The sequence below is a fragment of the Rhea pennata genome, chromosome 21, assembly GCF_028389875.1.
Source record: "Rhea pennata isolate bPtePen1 chromosome 21, bPtePen1.pri, whole genome shotgun sequence".
In the NCBI taxonomy this organism is placed as follows: Eukaryota; Metazoa; Chordata; class Aves; order Rheiformes; family Rheidae; genus Rhea; species Rhea pennata.
In genome coordinates this window covers 3,088,975-3,107,451 of record NC_084683.1, presented here as the reverse complement: position 1 = coordinate 3,107,451, position 18,477 = coordinate 3,088,975, and the positions used below count along the sequence as shown (strand labels likewise).

Genomic DNA, 18,477 nt, shown 5'->3' with positions numbered 1-18,477 from the left:
GTGCTGGACTATCTGCTGTGTGCTTGTGCCTTTGCAGAATTGGAGAGCCCGGACGGGACCCAGTATACAGACACAGTCTCACCAGTGACAAAAAGGTGGATAGAATATGTCAGTGGCCCTGCTGGCTGTGCTCTCACAGAGGCAACTCAGCACAGAGAAGAGACATTTGCCCCAGGCTGTTGCAACTATGGAAGGACAGCAGGACTGACAGTAACACGCCAATTCTTTCTCTCTTTCTAGGTTGCTCCAATTGTAGAGGCTCCCAATGCAGTCCTCGAGCCACTGAGGATGGAGGCAGCATGCCAGGGTGTGTCCCTGTACCTGTCAGCATCTTTGCCATCATTGTGAACCTCTGTGAAAGTACCTGCAAGTGAATGAGATGAGGCTAGGTATGGATGCGAGGGGTTCAATAAATGCGCTTGGCTTCCATGGGTGACCTGGGGTGAGGGTTCACCTCCTGGTACCTCTGCTGCACATTCTGCATCCCAGAAATGTTTTTACTGCCAGCCCACTCAGCAAATGCTAGTGTTCCCCTTCCTTTTCCTAGAAGGTGGTGGTGCCCTGTAGGATGTGTGAAAGACCCCCTGCAGGATGTGTGAAAGACCCTTATAATGAATGGCAGCATGTGTTGAGTGCCTTTGTGTGAGTGCCCCAAAGCCTTGGTAGCTTGAACTGAGGAAGTGTCACAGTTCTTAGCCTCCTGGCTCTGTGAGGGCTGAAGATGTGCCCAAGGTCACATTTTCCATGGCAGCAGCACTCAGTGCTGTGTGATCCCAGCTGTGGAGCCCAGACTCCTGCCGCAGAGGCTGCGCAGCCAGGAGAGCTGGCATTCCAGCAGCCCTCCAGCCTGGGGCTGTCTCTTTGTTTGGGCCTCATTTCAAAGGCTCTGCATCCTTTTTCCCTTCACAAGGGCTCCATGCCCAAGTAAGGAAAGGAAAGGAACTGAAGTTACTTTGGGCTCAGGGGGTCCTCAGGACTCTACATTGTATCTGCAACTTCTGTATTCCTAAAGAAAATCCACATGCCCTCCCCTCACCACCTTCCTAGCTGGAGGTTCCTGAGGGCATGGAGGTGGGAAGCAGCAGCCTGCTCTGCCCAAAGAGAGCAGGATCCTGCCCAGTGTAAAGAACTGCATCATGCAAAGAGCCAGCTCTGTGCCTGATCTTGTGCTGATCATTTGCACGTGCCTTGTGAGCCTGGAGTGCCTTGGCCACCTTTGGTGTTAGTGCAAGAGTGTCCCTGTGTGTCTGGGTTTTGGAGTCAAGGGAAGGCAGTGAGGAGAGCAGTGCCAGGGGAGTGTGCAAGTGGGGCGTCCCCTGCATGCCTGTCTTCTTGCTGGCACTTGGTTGCATGTAGTAGACGAGGCAGCTGTGTGGGGCAGAGACTGGCACAGCTGGCACAGCAGAGGTCTGGCATTATGTTGAGGGCTGTTGCAGTGCTGAGTTGCTCTGTCAGTGTCAGACAGCCTTTCCTGTGCAGCTGCTGCCTGGGCTGATCTCTCAACGTTGGCCCTAGAAATGGAAGTGGCATCCTGCTGTCAATTTGTGGGTGCTTGTATCTGTACTGTGTGATACTTGATGGGAATGGTCGGTGTTATAACTTTTTAGTGCCTAGAACAATACCGCTGTGTTAAGCAGAATACAAATAAGTAATTAACAAGGTCTTGGAAATCTGCGAGAAAGAACAGCCGTTGGTTACATATGGATTCTGTGGCTTCCAGCCACAGAATCACCATGAGAAGCAGTCAACATGAAGGTCAGAAGTTGAAGAGTAATGAAGTAGCGACCCCCCAGAGTCAAATGTGGCCCCCAAAATAAGTCTGCACACGTGCACAGTATCATAGCCCGGTGATGCAACCAGGGCGGAGTTGGGCTAGACTCCCTGCGCTTGTTGGCCCCATGTGCCAGGACTCCCACCTACTGCAAATAATCATAAATACCGTAATTTTTCCAAAGGAGGGAGAGGCTGCTACACAACAGAGGACCACGTTGCCCCCTCGGGGACGCTCGAAAAGATTGTGCCTGCCAACTATCTCTCTCATCATGCAGATGATCGGGACAAGCACTGGAGTGGTCCTTCTCGAGATTACCATTGTGTCGGTCTGTTTGTAAGTATCTCCTAATAAACTGCTTGCTACTGCAGAGTGTTTGGGTGTGTGTGTGTGTGTTTGTGCTGGCTTGCCAAACCGGATGTTTGGCCCCCAGGAATCTAACTAGAACAGTGTGGGGGAAAGCTAGTCCAGCTCCTTAAGCGCAGCACTGGAGCTCAGCTTTCTTTGCGCCTGTCATGGTGGCAGGTTGGGAGCTGTTGACACTTGGAGCTGAGGGGGCAGGGGGTGTCAAAGGCTACTGCAGCAGGGCCCAGTGCATGGCGACCAGTGCTGCTCTTAGCCCCTAAGAGTCCTTCCAGTTTTGTGGCGAGAAGGAGGGAGTTCTGGTGGGAAAAGAGCCCTGTGAGTAGGAAGAGGCTCAGAGGAGAGGGGAGCAGATGCTGGCATGGCAGACCAGGGCTTGCAGCAGCTGGAGGAGGTGCTGAAGGCCAGCATTGGGCGAGGGTGTCAGGCTGTCTTTGGCAGGAGACTGTTGCCAAGTGCTGAGCTGATGGTGAATCAGCTGGGCAAGCTGGTGAGGAGAGACTTGTAGCAGCAGCAACCTGGAGGAGACGGTGACTGCAAGAAGAGTGAGGAAGTGATGGCCTTGGATGGCAAGCAGAGGTGCCAGGTGGTGTGGGGAAAGGCAAAGCCCTTAAGAGAGCAGCAGGAATGCAGGGAGCTCTGGTGTGGGCTGCACAACGAGCCACTGGAGAGGGCTGAGGATTAGCAGGCAGAGCCAGGGGTGGCCTTGGAGTGGCTGTGTGCTCTGGAGTGCCTGAAGAAGGGCAGCCTGTGCAAGGGGCATGGAGTGCAGGGGTGGAGAGAGGAACCTTGGTGGTGCTGCCCAGCTCTCAGCTGCCAGCCTGACACCAAAGGTGAAAGCAGAGGCTTGGAGGCAAGGCCATGGGAATGGGTGTGCCTGTGGGGACTGCCAAGGCTTTGTGCTAGAGGTGCCCCCAGAGATCCCCCAGGGCTTGGTGAGGGGTGTTGCCATGGTGAGCAGCAGGGCTTTGTGATGGTGGTGGCATGGTGCCTCCAAGGCCATGGTGATGGGGCGGTCTGCATGGGGACTGTGTCCCTGCTGGGAGCAGAGCCCCTGGGGTCCTCCCTCTGAGCAGAACCGCTCCCTGAGGTGGCAGCAGCAGCCGTTGGGGCCAGAGCAGCAGGTTGCCAGCAGAGGATCCTGCAGAGGGACAAGGGGCAGCAGCAAACGGCTGCTGCCAGGCTGCACAGGCACTGCCAGGCATGCCAGAGGACAGGGGCGAGGTGAGCCATGGGGCTGGAGGCAGAGGCAGGCAGCAGGCATGGGAGCAGCCGTCTGGTTTGGCAAAGGAGCTGGGGTGAAAGAGGCAGGCAGGAGCTGCTGCGGACAGGTGGGAATTTCTTGGTGGCCCTGGGGATTTTCCCTGGGACAAAGCACAGCAACCTGCATGCTCCAAGGCCCCCATGGAGCCTGTGAGCTCTGTGCTGAGGGGCAGAGAGCAGCTCTGGGCCCAGCTCAGCCAGGCCGTGTGCAGCCAGAGCTTCCCTTGCCCACGGGCCTCAGCTTGCCTGCTCTTAACCAGCCACTCAGACCAAGGCAACTGCTTCTACCCTGTGAGTCCTTCTGCCCACAGGTGGCCAGCAGCAGCTGCACACAGCAGTACAGCGCAGCCAGAGCCCAGTTTGCTCCCACCAAAGGCACAGACTGCCTCGGCTGCCCAACGCACAGGGCTCACGGGATTCTGCACATGTCCTCATAAAGGTGCAGAGCTCAGCCATGATGGTGGCTTTGAATGCCTCTGCCTGACTCCCTGGAGCTGCCAAAGAGCAAGTGGGAAGTGCTGGCAAGGAGCATGAGGTCTCTGTCTGCCGGGAGCCTGACTGCATGCTCTGCGTGGCAGGCTGTAAGGACATGCCTGGGGGTGCCCAAGGCAGCTGCCTTTGTCTGTCTCTTGCCCCACGCTGACAAAGCCTCTGCCCAGCCAGCCTGGCTAGCAGGAGAAACAGAGCACCCTCAAGACCCCTGCCTTGCTCTCCCCTGCTCCTGCCAGGGCTCAGCTCCAGCTGAAGCTGCCTCCTGCAAGGCTTGGCCCTCTCCCAAGTCCTTCTTACAGCCCTGTGTCCCTGGCATCATGCACAACCAGAGGCACCAAATTCCACAAGCCTTCAGAATTGTTTAGCTTTGTAGGTCATTTCCACTTGGCAGATTTTGGAAGGACATGACTTCTTTGGGGTGTCTGACATGGCGTTTTCATACACCACCTGCTTTGCCATCCCACTGCTGTTTGTGCTGGCATCTCGTTATTTATTTTATTTCCCTCACATACACACCCCACTTAGGCGTTCTCAATCTTAGCATGCTGCTGGAGCAAAGGAAAGGAACTGGGGTGTTAGGGGGGGCGTGGGTGGGGGAGACAGAGAGTGTTGAAAAAGTGCAGAAGTAGGGGTATAAGTATGTAAAAGTAGGGGACTCTGCTGAAAGAGTGAGATTTTTCTGCTGTCTTGCTATGTGAAAAAGCAGGAAATGGAGAGCAAGAAGAGAAAAGAAACTTCGGTCTTCCATAGCAGCTCTATGGAAAGGAGTGGGGACAGGATGCAAGGGGGTCACATTGGGGCCCCTCACCAGCAGGCAGAGGGGCAGGGGCTCATTGTAAAGGGGTTTTGGGTGCTGAAACAGGAAGAGCATCCCTCCTCCTCAGCTACAGAGGTGAGCCAAGGACAAGCAGCAAGTGAGATGGAGGACTGCTGGACCAACACCATCAGCCCAGGCAACAGTTCCTTGTTCCCAATGCTCCTGCAGCTCCCTGGGAGCCTTCTGGGGCTCCTGTTTGAGGAGGCACACAGAAAATTGAACTGAAAAAACTGCTGTTGGATCCCGGGCAAAATCCTTCCCGAGAAGCTTGTCTGGCTCGGGAGACCGTGTGGCAGCCAGGACTCCTTGGTCCTGGGGCTGGGGCTGCCCTGACGCCCAAGGCCCCTCTGGAGATGAAGGAATTTAACAGAAATGTTTGGGAAATAACTGGGGGAAGGGAGGGGATTGCTTTCCAGGAGGTGAGAGGAAATCTCTCTGCTCCCTGGCTGGGCCATCTCCATGGCAATGGCGTAGTGAGCCCCCACATGACATGAACTGAGGTCACAGCAGGATGTGCTGCATCACAGGGAGGTCTCCCTGGAGCCATGGGTGGGGGCCCTCACTTCCCTGCGAGGCCCAGGCGCTGCTGGGCACTGCTCACGCAGTCCCCACCACTGTCCTTCGTAGTGGCTCCGTGGCAATGACAGGGGACAGGAGGCAACAGGGCTGTACTAGGAGCCTTTGTCGACATGCAGAGGAGCAGCAGCATGTTGGAAAGGAGTATTGGGTGATGAGATGGGAAGAGCGTCCCTCGTCCTGGGCTTGAGAGGTGAGCTGAGGGCAAAGGGACAAGCGAGATGGAGGACTGCTGCAGGGATGCCATCAGCCAGGAATGCACTTGCTTGTTTCCAGTGCTTCTGTCGCTCTCCAGTGAGGATTGATATCGTTTGTATCCTTTTATGATTCTAACTTGGCAGAGCATATTTGAGGCTCAGAGATGCCATCTTGAGATGGCCACAGCCCCTGTCCTCCTGCAAAACGGGCTCCAGCCTCTGCACCCAAAAGACAGCCTGTTTGGGAGAGCACTTTGTGAACAGGTGGGGGCGACATTGTCACCTTGTAAGACCTGGCTACCCCAAGGACTTTTCTCTGTGGAGTGCACTGCTGGGGTGACCCCAACATGGCCATCTCCCCCAGCCCCCTCCTGACCCCACACCTCCACTCCCCGGCACCAACAGGCCCACAGCTGATCTCCCCCTCACTGCCCCGTGCCCCCATGGGGCTCCTCAGCCCTCCGGAGTGACCCCTCGGGGCACAGCCTGGCCCCACACAAAGCAGCCCCTGCTTGGCTGTGGCCCAGCCCTGCCAGAGGCAGTGGGAGGGTGCTGAGCCCTGGGGCTACCCTGGGGAAGGGGCTGGGGCAGAAGGGCCGAGAGGACACTGCCCTGCCCTGGGGGCAGCAGCATGTCGCCTGCAGGCTCCGACACCCCGGCCATTCCCAGGGCCCCAGCACCGGCACCAGGGCTGGCACCAGCACAGGCCCCAGGGCCGCACTCCAAGCCCAGTAGGGCCCCCAGGGTGCAGGGCAGCGAGGAGCCCCGCAGGCCCCCTGCGGCAGAGCGGCTGGGCCCAGGGCCCACACTGCCTGGGCACCCGACGCGGGGCTGCCCTTAGGCCCCACCGTGCCCTGTGCTGCCACCCACAAGATGGCGCTGTCCTGCGAGGTGAGGGGGCAGAGCTGTCTTCCAGGGCAGGAGGGCGCAGCGTTGCCATGGCATTGCCTGAGTGCAGCCCTCCTATTGGCTGTCACGAGGAGCATGGCAGGGACGGATTGGAATGATGGATGTCTCAGCCAATCGGAGTCCAGAGTGGGAAAAGACCAAGAGAAGGGAGACCTGCAAGGGACGAGGGAGTGAAGCAGGGGAGAAGGGAGTGGGATTGAGAGCGGGTGCGAGTGGGGCTGGTGAGGACTGCGGGTGCGTTCAAATGCTGGCGGGTGTCCTCTCACTGCAGCAGGGTCAGCGCTGCTGGTGAGGGGGCTGCTTTCCTGCAGGAGCTCCCAAAGGGGCTGCTGGGGCTGTGACCAGGGGACGCAGTGCCCTATCACCAAGGGGAACTGACCTGCAAGCCAGGTGTGCCGGCCTGCCCCGAGCATCTGGGCCTGGGCAGCTTGGTGGGGTTTGGGTGCAGGAAGCTTTGAACGTTTTGTGGGTCTGAGATGCATTTGCAAGCGTTTCCCTGAGCTGTTGCTGCCCCCACAGCCTCCAGATGTTGCTCAGAGGTGTGTTTGGGATCTGCTGGGCAGAGTGTGAGCAGGTTGCTGGTGTCCTCACGAAATGCCCTTCCCAACGGTCTCTTTTGTTGTGGAAACTGCATTTCAGAGTGTCTCTGAGAGAGGATGTCCTACATGTCATGTCGTGTCCTTGCTGTTGCTTTGGGGACCTGGTATAAAGACATGGTCTCACCTATGCCAAAAAGAGGAGTAGGACGTCTCAGTGGCTGTTCTCTCACAGATACAGCTCAGCATGGTGAGGAGACATTTGCCCCTAACTGTTGCGACTATGTAAGGCCAGCAGAACTGACAATAACACTCCGATTCTGTCTTTCTTTCTAGGTTGCTCCAGTGTACGTTCCCAGTGCAGTCCTCAAGCTGTTAAGAATGGAGGCAGTACACCAGGGTGTGTCCCTGTAGCTGTCAACATCTTTGCCAGCATATTGAGCCCTCTGTAAAAGCAGCTGCAAGTGAATGAGATGAGGCTATGTACGGATGCAATGGCTTCCGTGAATGTGCCTGGCTGTTTCAGTATTGGAGAGGCCAGTGGTAGGCACATAGCTGCTGTTTCTGCTTGTGAGGTGCCTATTGCCTCGCTCTCTGGTAGGTCAGCAGATGCCCAGTGGCTTTGATGAAGCCTGCGAAGTCACTACTTCCTCCGAACCACAGAGGCAAGTAGCAATTAAGTCATTTGATACCTATTTGAAAGACTTCTGCAGGGTAAATTCCGGAGGACAAGGAGACACATTATTAGTCTTTGTGGTTGTGAGGTCAGTTTAGCCTGACTGCCTGTTAGGGCAGTGGCAGGCCCATGGCTGTGGGCTCTGCGTATGAGGTTTCCTGTGCCTCAATGCCTGATGGGGCAATGCCAGGCATACAGGTGTTGTTTATGCTTGTGAGGTCACTTCTGCCTGAGGCCCTGCTAGGCCAGAGCCAGGCCTATGGACGCTATTTGTGGGTGTGAGGTGACTTCTGCACCAGTGCCTGACATGACAGTGCTGTTTGCATGGCTGCGGATAGTTGCTGTGAGGTCCCCCGTGCCTCGGTGCCTGACAGGCCAGTGCTGGTTGAAAGGCTGCTGTTAATTGCCGTGAGGTCCCTTGTGCAGCAGTATTTTATAGGACTGTAGTAAGCCCATGGCTGCTGCTTGTGGCTGTGAGGTCACTTCTGCCTGCGTGCCTGATAGGTCAGCGCCAGGTACACAGCTGGTGTTTATCATTTGTAGGTTACTTCTGCCCCAGTGTCTGATAGGCCAGTGCTGGGCACGTGGCTGCTTTTTGCGGTTGTGAGGACACTTGTGCCTCAGTGCCCAATCGGCCAGTGCCAGGCCCCTAGCTGCTGGCTGTGCTTGTGAGGTCTCTTATGCCTCAGTGCCCAAAAGCCAGCACTGGTCACTAGGCTGCTGTTTGCGGTTGTGAGGTCACTTATGCAGTGCTGCCTGATGGGCCAGTGCCAGGCTCATGGCTGTTGTTTGTGGTTGTGAGATCTGCTCTTGTGGTTGTGTGGATCGTCTCTTTCTAATGATCCCCGAAAAGCAGTCTATTCTGCATCTCGAGGTCCAGAAAGCGGTCTATTCTGGATCTCCAGCTCCAGAATGCATCCCTGCATCTCCTCGGCATTTCTCTGGGTCATGTCTGTTGTTGTTGTGGGCCTCAAAGACGGTGCTGTGTGTCACAAAGATGACTGAAAGGTCCCATAGGAGGAGATGCTGAGAGGGCTGGGACTGTTTTTCTGTTGTAAAACAGACTGCTAGTGTCTTTAGACATCCTTTGAGGGTGTCTAAATATCTGGTGGGAAGGTGTAAGAAAGATGAGAGCATGGCTCTGAGTGTTTCTCTGTGGTAGCCAGGGAGAGGAGGAGAGGCAATGGGCACAAAATGGCAAATCATGAATTTCCACATGAAGGTAGGAAAATACCTTCAGGTATTGTGAGGGTGGTTAAACGCTGGAAGAGGTTCCCTGAGAGGCTGTGGAGTTTCGACTTTGTGAGATGCTCTAAACCTGCCTGACCTAGTCCTGGGTAAGCTGTTGTAGGTGCCCCTTCTTGATCAGGGGGGTTGGAGCAGGGGATCTCCAGAGGTCCCTGCCAATATCGTCTATTTTGTATTCTGTGAAAAAAATAAAACTCACACTGAAAACAACCATTCCAGGAAAAAAAGGAAGAAGCCAAAGGGTTGCTAGCAACAACTAGATTGGCTCGTTTGTTTTCAGTGTTTGTGGATGTGGAAGGGAAAGAAGAGAGTTTTTAATTTCAAGTCTGTTCTTTTCATACCATGTTCATTAAGAAAAACAAATCACTAGTGGGGATATCAGGATGGAGGCAGCTGTGGTGTTGCTGGCAGGGTGGGGGGGGAGGAGTCAAAGGACTACAGCAGAGGGGCCTGTAGGCAGCAGCTGCCTCATCTGCCTGGTGCAGCTGAATTTGTGCATGTGCTTGTTCCTCGGGCTGCCCTTGTGAGAGGATTTCACTATCTCTCCTGAGGCAGAGAGCCTGGGAAGAGCAGTTGCTCAGCTGAGATGCTGAGGCCCAAGTGGTGGGGGTGCTCACTTGCTCTAGAGCTATTGTGGGGTTGTTTTCTTTCTTTCAGGAAAACAATTTCCTGATGTGAAGAAGCAAGGACTCGTCTAGCTTAGAAGTGGCTAGGATGGGTGTGCATGAGTGTGTACTGCATTTTTCTTAGTCCTAGCATTTCTAATGCTCAGCATCCAGATGTGAGGCCCCTTGTACTTCCTTTTCATCCTTTGGAAAACTCACCTGCTAGTGGAGCACCTTCCTGTCTCTGTTGCCATGTTGGCCAACTCCTTTGCTCACAGCAATCCATGCACTGCCATCTGCCTCCAGGCTAAGCCGTCCTAGCTCTCTCAGGCTCTCCTCAGATGAGAGATGTGCAAGACCTGTAGTCGTCTTGATAGCCCTGTCCTGGACTCTCTCCAGCAGGTGCATGTCTTTCTTGTACAGGAGAGCCTAGATTTGGAAAAAGCACTCCACAGGTGGGGCCTCACTAGTGCTGAGTGGAAGGGAAGGATCACCTCCCTTGAGCTGCTGGCAATGCTCTTGCTAATGCAGCCCAAGATATTGTTGGCCCCGTTTGTCATATGAACGCATTGCTGGCTCCTGACCAACTTGTGACCAGGACCCCCGGGTCCTTCTCTGGAAAGCTGCTCCTCATCTGAACTCGGTGAGGTTCCTCTCTGCCCATTTCTCCAGCCTGTCCAGGTGCCTCTGGTTGGCAGCACAAGCATCTGCTGAATCAGCCACTCCCCTCCCTCTTCTGTCATCTGCCAACTTGTCTAGGATTCCTTTAGTCTTATTACCTCGGTCCTTACTGAAGATGTTAAACAATGTTTGCTAAATTGCTCTTAGGATTCCTTCTGGACTGCCTCCGTTTTGCTATGCTCCCACGTAAACCCAAGAGGTACCCTAAGGCAGAATAATTAGTTCAGGTACTGCTCGAATGCACAGCGTGGCTGGGATTTTGTGTCATTGCCTTCCTGCAGTTTTCCCAGTCCTTCCAAATGATGCCTGCTCTTGCCCCTTCATGCATGCGCAAACTCTGCGTGTCCACCTCTTCTGACAGTGTCACAAGTGCACAGCAGGCTCAGAGCAAACTGTCTTGCCATCTTGGGCACATTGGAAGGAACTATGAATGTTACAAAAGGCTGGAAATGTAATGCAGTGTAATAAAGCCAGAGTGGCTTTGCAGGCCAAAGAAGAAAGATAGGAGTTTGTTGCACACAACCCTAGTGCCAAAGAAACTGAAAATCTCTCTGGCCGCCCCCAAGGAGGTCACAGGCTGCTTCTTGGTGGTAGATTTGGAGAGTGCCCCTCAGCAAACCTACACCCAGTGCCAAAATGAGAGACACCAGCAGTCCCCTGAGGAGAAGCAGCCTAGTTGTGCAGTAAATGTGGAGCAGGCAGCACTCATGTGTGCCTGTTATGGGTAAGGGGCTGCCCAGGGCTGTGGGCAAAGGCCGTCGAGGTAAATGCAGATTGGTGGGTTTATACAAGTGCTGTGCAGAGCTGGTGTGTGCACATCAGCAGAGCTGCTCAGGCAAGAGCTCTGCGGGCATGGGCCCCTTTTTGTTGTTTGTAGGGGCAGAAAGGATTGTTTGTTGGAGCATATCACAAGGGGACTGGAGGCACCGCTTCTGTGCCCACAGCTCCTGCCTGCCCTTTTGGGGAAGGCAGATGCTGAGATGCCCAGCACAGACGCTCACTGCAAACTCCCTGGGAAATGTGAGCGCTTTCCCTCCAATTATCACCAGAGAAGGAAGCCTGCTTTTCACTAGCAGCGTGGTAATGAGAGCAGTCTGCATGCAACTTCAGAGACCTTAATTCAAGGCAAGAGAGACACAAGTTTTGGAGATTTTTTTTTAATCCAGCTATTAACCTTCTGGCATCCCAAGAGAAAACAGGTAAAGATCTTCTCCAATTACAGTGTTGGTAACGGCATTTTTAAGTAAAAAATGTGTTGCTTGGGAAGCACCAATCTGTGCAAAATGTGTAACAGCCCCCCATGCCCTCACAAGGAACAGCCCAAGGAAGCATGTGCCACGGCATGGGCTGCAACAGGGGTCGAGCAGTGCCCCAGGACCATGGGATCCCCAGTTACCCCCCCCCCCCAGAGCCATCCTGCGAGGACAGTGGTGGCAGGGCTGAGGCCAGATGCCGTGGAGGAAGGGACTCTGCCTATTTTTGAGGCCGATCCCTGCTGGGAGCCCCCGTCCTGCCCGCGATGGGATGTTCTGGGCCCCCCTCGGCCCTGTGGTCCAGCCTGGCCCTGATTCCATCGCTGTGGAGCAGTTATCGCCATGGCAACACAGATGTGCCAGGCTGCAGGCACAGTCCCTGGCGCTGCGTGGGGCAGCAGCAGGGTCCTGGCTCTCCCCAGAACAGGACAGGGTCCTGCCCCCTCAGCGCCAGCCATGAGGAGGCGAGTCAGGATGGAGAGGAGGGTGCCACAGCCCCAGCCGGTAGGAGGCACTGGATGTGTTGGGGTGGGATGGGAAGCAGGCCAGGGCTGTGGGTCTGGGGGATGGGTTCATTCCTCCCGGCATCTCCAGACTGCTGGGGGGGTGGCAGATGGGGACCAAAGCAGTACCTTGGATGCTGTTGCCATGACAGCTGTCCTGTCCTGGGTCCCCACAGCTCTTCCAACCTGAATGCTGCAGACATCCCCCCTGAGGCGCTCTCCCCATCCCAGGAGAGCTTTGCGGGGGGCTTATGCTCCTGCTGGTCAGGGTCCTTGGGATACACACATGGCTGATGCTCTCCTTTAAAATCCAAGCAATAGCTTTGGGTGCAAGCATGTGGCAAGAGTACCTGTAGCAGGGACTCTTTCCATCAAAGAGAAAGAACGTTTCCTTCAGTCCTAAAATGCCTGAAACTGCCCAGCACCAGCCCCATAAAGCCTCTGGGCAAAGACAAGGCTGACACGAAGGCAAAAGGCTGCCACCGACCAATGCAAAGAGCCCTGGCTCAGGGTGGTGCATCCCCCAGGGCTGGAGCCCCAGGGATGCAGTCCGTCACACTGCAGCAGCCCCATTGCGGGGCTAAGGGTCCACAAAATGGGCTCCCCTCTCTGATAGCCACACACTTGGGGATAGCACCTCCATTCCTCAAGGCACTCTGCCCTGCTCCCCTGGAGAGGTGTGTCCCTGCCCTGTCCTTGACTGAGGCCACGACAAAGGCACGGAGACACTCAGCTGTGCTCTGTCCCCTCTCCCAGCAGGGCACCATGAGGCAGTTTCTAATGTTCCTGAGGACTGTCCTCTGGGACCTGTGGCTCTGGTGTCTCAGCCAGCTGAAGGGCTGGGGGACGGGCAAGCGGACAGCCAGCGGAGGAAAGGCAAAGCTGCAGCACAGCCAGCTGGGTAAGAGCCTCACGGCCAGAAGCACCCCTAGCTCCTGGCACTGGAGGCAATGGGGAAGACGCACTGCCTCCCCCACCCCCGGTTCCCAGGACAGAATCTGGGGTCAGAGTGTGTCGTGGCCCTTCTCCTCCCATGAGGAGAATCCCTGCTGGGGAACACCAACTGTGGCAGGTCCATCACAAACCAGCCTGGTGCATCTTGCAGGAGCCACATCTGAGCGCTGTGTGCAGCCCTGCGTCATCAGACAAAGACCTGCTCTCCAGGGGAAGACAGAGACTGGCTCCTTTGTGGCTGAAATCATGTGTGCCTTGATGAGTCCCAGCCTGGTGTGGGCTGTGGTGCCCCACCAGTGCCCCATCACTGATGGCAGCTCACTTGTTTTTCCTCAGACCTCGGCTCCTGCCTCTGGGCAGAGACGAAAGAAAACCCAGGCTTTTGGCATCCTGTGGCGAAGTCCGCCAGATACACGTGTTCCCTGTGAGGTAGGAGAAAGGGCTCTTTTGTGCCCTTGTTCCTCCATCTTTGTGCCTTCAGCACCACCTCCCTGCTTCAGTTTCCCCATCTTGGCTATAGTCCTAGCCCCCCAGCAGCTTGCAGGCTAGGTGGGAGGAGAGCCACGCTCGAGGCTCTCCAACAAGCAAGGTTTAAGCTCAAGGCGCTGGCCAAAGCTCAGGCTGTAGCAGGGCTCCTCGGGGTGTCTCCAGGGAGGACATTTCAAGCCAGTGATGGTATCAGACAGGAATGGGACTGTGCAGAGTAACAGCGTGGAAACAGTCTAACAAAAGAGGCTCTGTCTGGAGCCATCCTGGACTGCAAATAGCGTGCTCTGCCCAGGCACGTATGGGATGGGGGTTGTGGTGCCAAACCTCCCTCAGAGCAGGATGGAGACTGGAAATGGGATGGGGCCTAGGATCAAGATTGGAACCAAGATGGAGGCTGGGATGGAGTGGTGAGGGCAGCCCAAGAGCAGCAGTCAGGGGCAATTGCCCACTGGTGGAACTGAGGAGGCTGAGGTGAGGGCAGCCCCCAGGGGCAGGAGAGGTTGCTTGTCTGTAGAGTGAGGGTAAGAGAGCCCAGGCAGACACAGCACCATGCAGGGTGTCAGTGCAAAAGTGGGAGCTCTGGAAATATGTGCCTCTTCATAGAAAGTCCTGAGTGCCCTCAGAGGAACCTGTGGGTGCCTCGCCAGCTGTGCTTTTAAAGTGCAAATAGCCTGGGTGCTACAGAAAGCTGGAACTGAAAAAGGGACACAAGCACAAGGAGCAGCTGCCTGGCTCCCCAGGAAGCGCTGGGGCTGCCATGGGGCAGCATGCAGGGTGCCAGGGCCCCTTGTGAGGCAGCTTGTGGGGGGACAGGGGTGTCATGGGGCAGCATGCAGGGCAGCGGGCTATTGTGGCACAGTGTGCAGGATGGTGGGGCTGTCATGGGTCAGCATGTGGGGCAAGAGAGCTGTGCGGTGCCACGTGGGGAATGACAGGGTTGCTGGCAGTGCCAGGACTGCCAGCTGCCCCTGGAGCAGAATCTTCTGCAAGCCCTGGGTGTGGGTCCCTCCTTGTTGGGGGGGGGGGGAGCCCCATCCCCCAGCTTCCCACCTGCCCCTTTGCTCAGCACGGGCAACCGTGTGTCATTGCAGTCCCTGATGGCAAGCTTCCAGACACCAAAGCAGACCAGGATGACAGGCCGATGGGGAAACCTGGGTGGCACCATGATGGTGACTGCTGAAATGTTATCCCATCCCGTCCACGTAAGAGAAGCACGCTGGAGCCAGGCACAGCGGCATCATTTCCCGCTGTGCTGAGGAAGGGCTGGGGGAGTGGGGAGATGGGCAACTTTGGGCACTCGGCAGACCGTGGAGGGGAGAGTCAGAAGCCCATGCTAGCTGGCCAGCTGGGGTGGGAGCATCAGTGCTGGGCACTGGAGAATATGGGGGTAACTGGGGTAACTGGTGGGTTTCTCCCCACTTCTGGAGCTAAAAGGGGAGGATTAAGTCAGGTTGTCACGTCTGGAGCAAAGGAGTGGGTGAAATGAGGGTGTTTCAGGGTTAAAGCCTACTTAGTGCTTTGGGGCAATGCACAGGTTTATTTCCAGCTTCCCTGTGTGCCGAGACTGTAATTCTTTTTCTTCTCTGAAAGCGTCATAAAAGGCTCCTTCTGAGCCACTGACCTGACAGTTTCTAATCTGGCAGACTCTGGAGCCAGGCAGGATGTGGCTCCCAGTCCACAAACCCAATGTGAAGAATGTAAGCGCCCCTCACAGCCCTCCATGTTCTCAGCTCTGGGCTGCTCTCCTGGCAAGCAGAGCTTGGGTGTGCAGCCTCCCAGAGCTTGTGTCTGCAGCGATGGTGATCCTGGGGGCACCTGTGGGGCACCGAGCTGCCGCTCGTTGAATTGACATCCTGCCTGCATAAGACTGGCATGCTGGGGGCAAGGCATCGGGACAGCGGGTTCCCTGCTGCAACCAAGGAAGGGCTTGGGGAGTGGAGGGAAGGGAGGCCCTGGGGGCCCCACAAGCCCTGGGTGGGGGGATCACAGACGAGTGAGCTGAGCCATGTGGGGTGGGAGCCACGGTACAGGGTGTTGTTGGAAGATGGGGCTTTCTGATAGGTCTGGACCCACTTCTGGAGCAAAGGATTGGGCGGTATCAGGGTATTTTTGGAGTGGGTGTTGATTGGTGAGCAGGTTTTTGTAGAGTCTTCCCTATGGGCAGAGGTCAGTAGCTAACAGGAAGGGAGGGTTTCACTTCCATCTCACCCAGAGGCAAGCAGCACATCAGCATCCCAAGGATGAATGTCCCCATGCAAGTGTTTAGGAAAGTCAGGAGTAGAGGAGACTCCCCCAGACACCAGTGGGAAGGAGGATGTTACGTGCAGGCTACTGGTCCCTTGTCTTGTCGCTATAGAGTGCAGGGGTAAGTAAAAGCATTAATTCTGATGGGTCCTGCCAGAGATTTGCCATGCACTGCAGGCCACCTGCTGTGCCAAGCCCTGCCAGGAGTCCACAGCCCATGCTGTAGTGGGCAAGGAGCCCAGAGCCACAGGCCTGCTCACCCCTGCCGATTGCCATCGACACCACACCACCGACAGCCCCCACTTTGGACCCGGTTGGCTGCTGGGCCCAGGACATCACCCAGAGCCAGGAGAAGCCTTCAACCTCACTGCAGGTAAAGGGGGTTCCCTGTGTCCCTGGGGCGGGCAGCAGTGCATGGAGGGGACTGGAATGCAGTGGAACAGCCAGACCTCAGCAGCCTTAATCAGCGTGGCAAGTGGGGAGGGCAATGGGATCGGTTTGTGGTGAGTCCGCACAGACTGGGGACCTGCTGAGGGCTGTTTTGTTGTGATTATTCTTTGGAGTTATTCCCTGTGATGGGATATGTGTGTTGTTCTTGGGAGGTTACTGCCAATCTCCAAAAGACTGAAGAAGGCTCCTTCTGACTCATTTTTAAGTTCCTGGAAAGGATCACAACAACGATCCAAGACCCAAAAGCAAGTGAAAACAATGTAAGCATCTATCGTATATCTTCTCCTTCCTCTTCTGTTGCTCTACCTAGGGGTAGCTTGGTCAGCCTCTGTAGAGGAGTGCAGATTTCCAGCATGGATTAAAAAAAAAAAGAAAAAAAAAAGCCATATTCAAACTAGTGAGAAAAATCGAGGGTCTGCACATAGACAGCAGGCAAGAACGAACACTACCAACAACACCCAGTGGAAGTGCCCGCGGGGAGATGGCTGCCATGCCAGGAGCAGGCAGGGGGGACACAGACTCATGGCTCGTTTTGTGCTGAGAGCAGGCAGATGGGGTTGCAGGGAGCTGATTGGGATGCATCGGCCAGGGGTGGTGGTGGCAGTGCCGGAGACTGCTCTGTGCCAGCTGGCAAGCTGCTCCCCAGCGCAGGGAAGACACTGCTGTCCCTGGAAAGCTCCAGGGAAGAAACCTTCCAAGCTGGTCTTGAGCCAAAGGAAGAGAAGGATGCTATTGCTGATCTGCCATCAGAGTCGTGGGGTGCGTCTCCTCTGTGCTCCTCTTACTCCCATAGGAAAGGGACTGTGGTCAGATGGGAGGGAGACGTCTCAGCAGTGGGGTGATGCTGCCACTTGCCAGCCGTGCCCCCAGGACTAGGGCTGGCTTCATCCCCCTTCCTGCAAATGCCTCTTTCCCTTTTTCAGGCTCAGAAAAGGATGACAAGAGACACACAGGATCACAAGGCAGAGCAGGATGTGGTGAGCAGCGTCATCGATGCCCAGGTATCAGGAAAGCAATCAGCTGAGGCCAGAGACCTTGTCGGGAAGGGCTTTGGAGGGGCTGTGCCACTGGGCACAGGTCATGGGCTCATGTGGGAGCACAGTGTCACGTTCAGCTCCTGCACCAGAACATCTGTATCAGAGGAGGCATGGCTGTGGGGCAGAGATGGAGATCATCTTGCCTCGTCTCATTGCCCCAACAAGCAGACCCATCCTTTCGTCCTTTTTGGATTGCCTCACTGGGAACCCACCTTTGCATCAAGCTCGGGGCAGGCTTGTGGTGCACTCGCACCTTTCCCTGAAGGGCAAGCTGCCATCACAGCCATGCAGCTCCCCCATAACGCTCCTGAGAAAGGTGCCCTAGAGGCTGTGCTGCCAGTATCATATTTAGCCTTGCGTGCCAGCCCGCTCACCTCTGAGGCAGAGACCCCCACAGCCAAGGCATGTCTTGTCCTCCTAGGTTTTCACCACCTCCCTCCTTGGGGCTCCTGTTGAGTCAATGGACTGGTTCTGTGAAGGAGGGGCAACAAGGAGAAAAGTAAGACGCCACTGCCAGACCAAGCCAAGAAGGTGAGAGCCTGTGTAAAGCAGGCATCATGCATGCACAGGGCTGTTAAAGCCTCCCAGGTGCTCCTGCCGTATCCCCGAGCCCAGCCAACCGCCAACATTGCTCACAGGTCAGGAACAGACTGGGGCTGGCAGTGGGGCAGACATGGGGCTCCTGCTTAGTGCCCACAGCTGAGGCAGATACTCGCCTCCATGCAAGCTGTGGTTAGGGGTTACAAGACAGGCCCTGTGCTGGCAGGCTCTTGGTTGCTCCTTTTCCCAAGAGCCAAGTCACATGGCAGCCTGGGCCATGCTTCACCAGCCCCTGGTGCCAAGGCCATGCTGCCACCTGCGTGGTGGCAGTGGGCCTCAGAGGGATGTGGGGGGATCACTCTGGGCTCCTTCCCCAATGCTGAGCCCAGCACACGTGACTGTAGGACACAGCAATACCTGGCCAAGCTGACATCAGGAGCCCAGATCCCTGCACTGGTGACCTTCATCACACCACAGCAAGGAGGTATGCTAAGGGCCGTGCAGTTCGGGGGACGTCACCCTGTGCCCCCGCTCCCCACCACTGCTGGGGAAAGGGTCTCCGTGGGAGGGAGCAGTGGGGAAGAGGAGTGCTCAAGGGACAGCTCCTGCCAGCAGAGAGCTCAGCCATGGGCGCCCCTAGTCCATCGGGCTGGCATGCACTAGTGACACGAGAGGAGAGCACACCAGCTGCCACCAGCTTTACCAGTCCCCTCCCCAGCACAGAGACTGACCACAGCCGTGTTCACAGCCAGGAGAAAACAAAGTATTTGATTAAGGCAGCTACAAATGGACTTCTGCAATGCTGCTCAGGGTTTTAGCAGTCTGGGAAAAGGGGCCTCAATCTACTATCTAAAATACTGGAAAATGCTGGGA

At 56.0% G+C, this 18,477-nt stretch overlaps 1 protein-coding gene across 1 annotated transcript in view; it reads left to right on the top strand.

The window, feature by feature from the left end:
- Positions 1-6,352: 6,352 nt before the first annotated feature.
- The window catches only part of LOC134149710 (heterogeneous nuclear ribonucleoprotein C-like 2), a 51,311-nt gene continuing 39,186 nt past the window's right edge, over positions 6,353-18,477 (top strand). The window contains exons 1-5 of the mRNA XM_062592923.1: positions 6,353-6,370; positions 7,261-7,324; positions 7,526-7,638; positions 14,425-14,535; positions 16,951-17,028. Of these exons, the coding sequence (XP_062448907.1) occupies positions 6,353-6,370; positions 7,261-7,324; positions 7,526-7,638; positions 14,425-14,535; positions 16,951-17,028 (384 nt within the window). The remainder of the gene's footprint in view (positions 6,371-7,260; positions 7,325-7,525; positions 7,639-14,424; positions 14,536-16,950; positions 17,029-18,477) is intronic.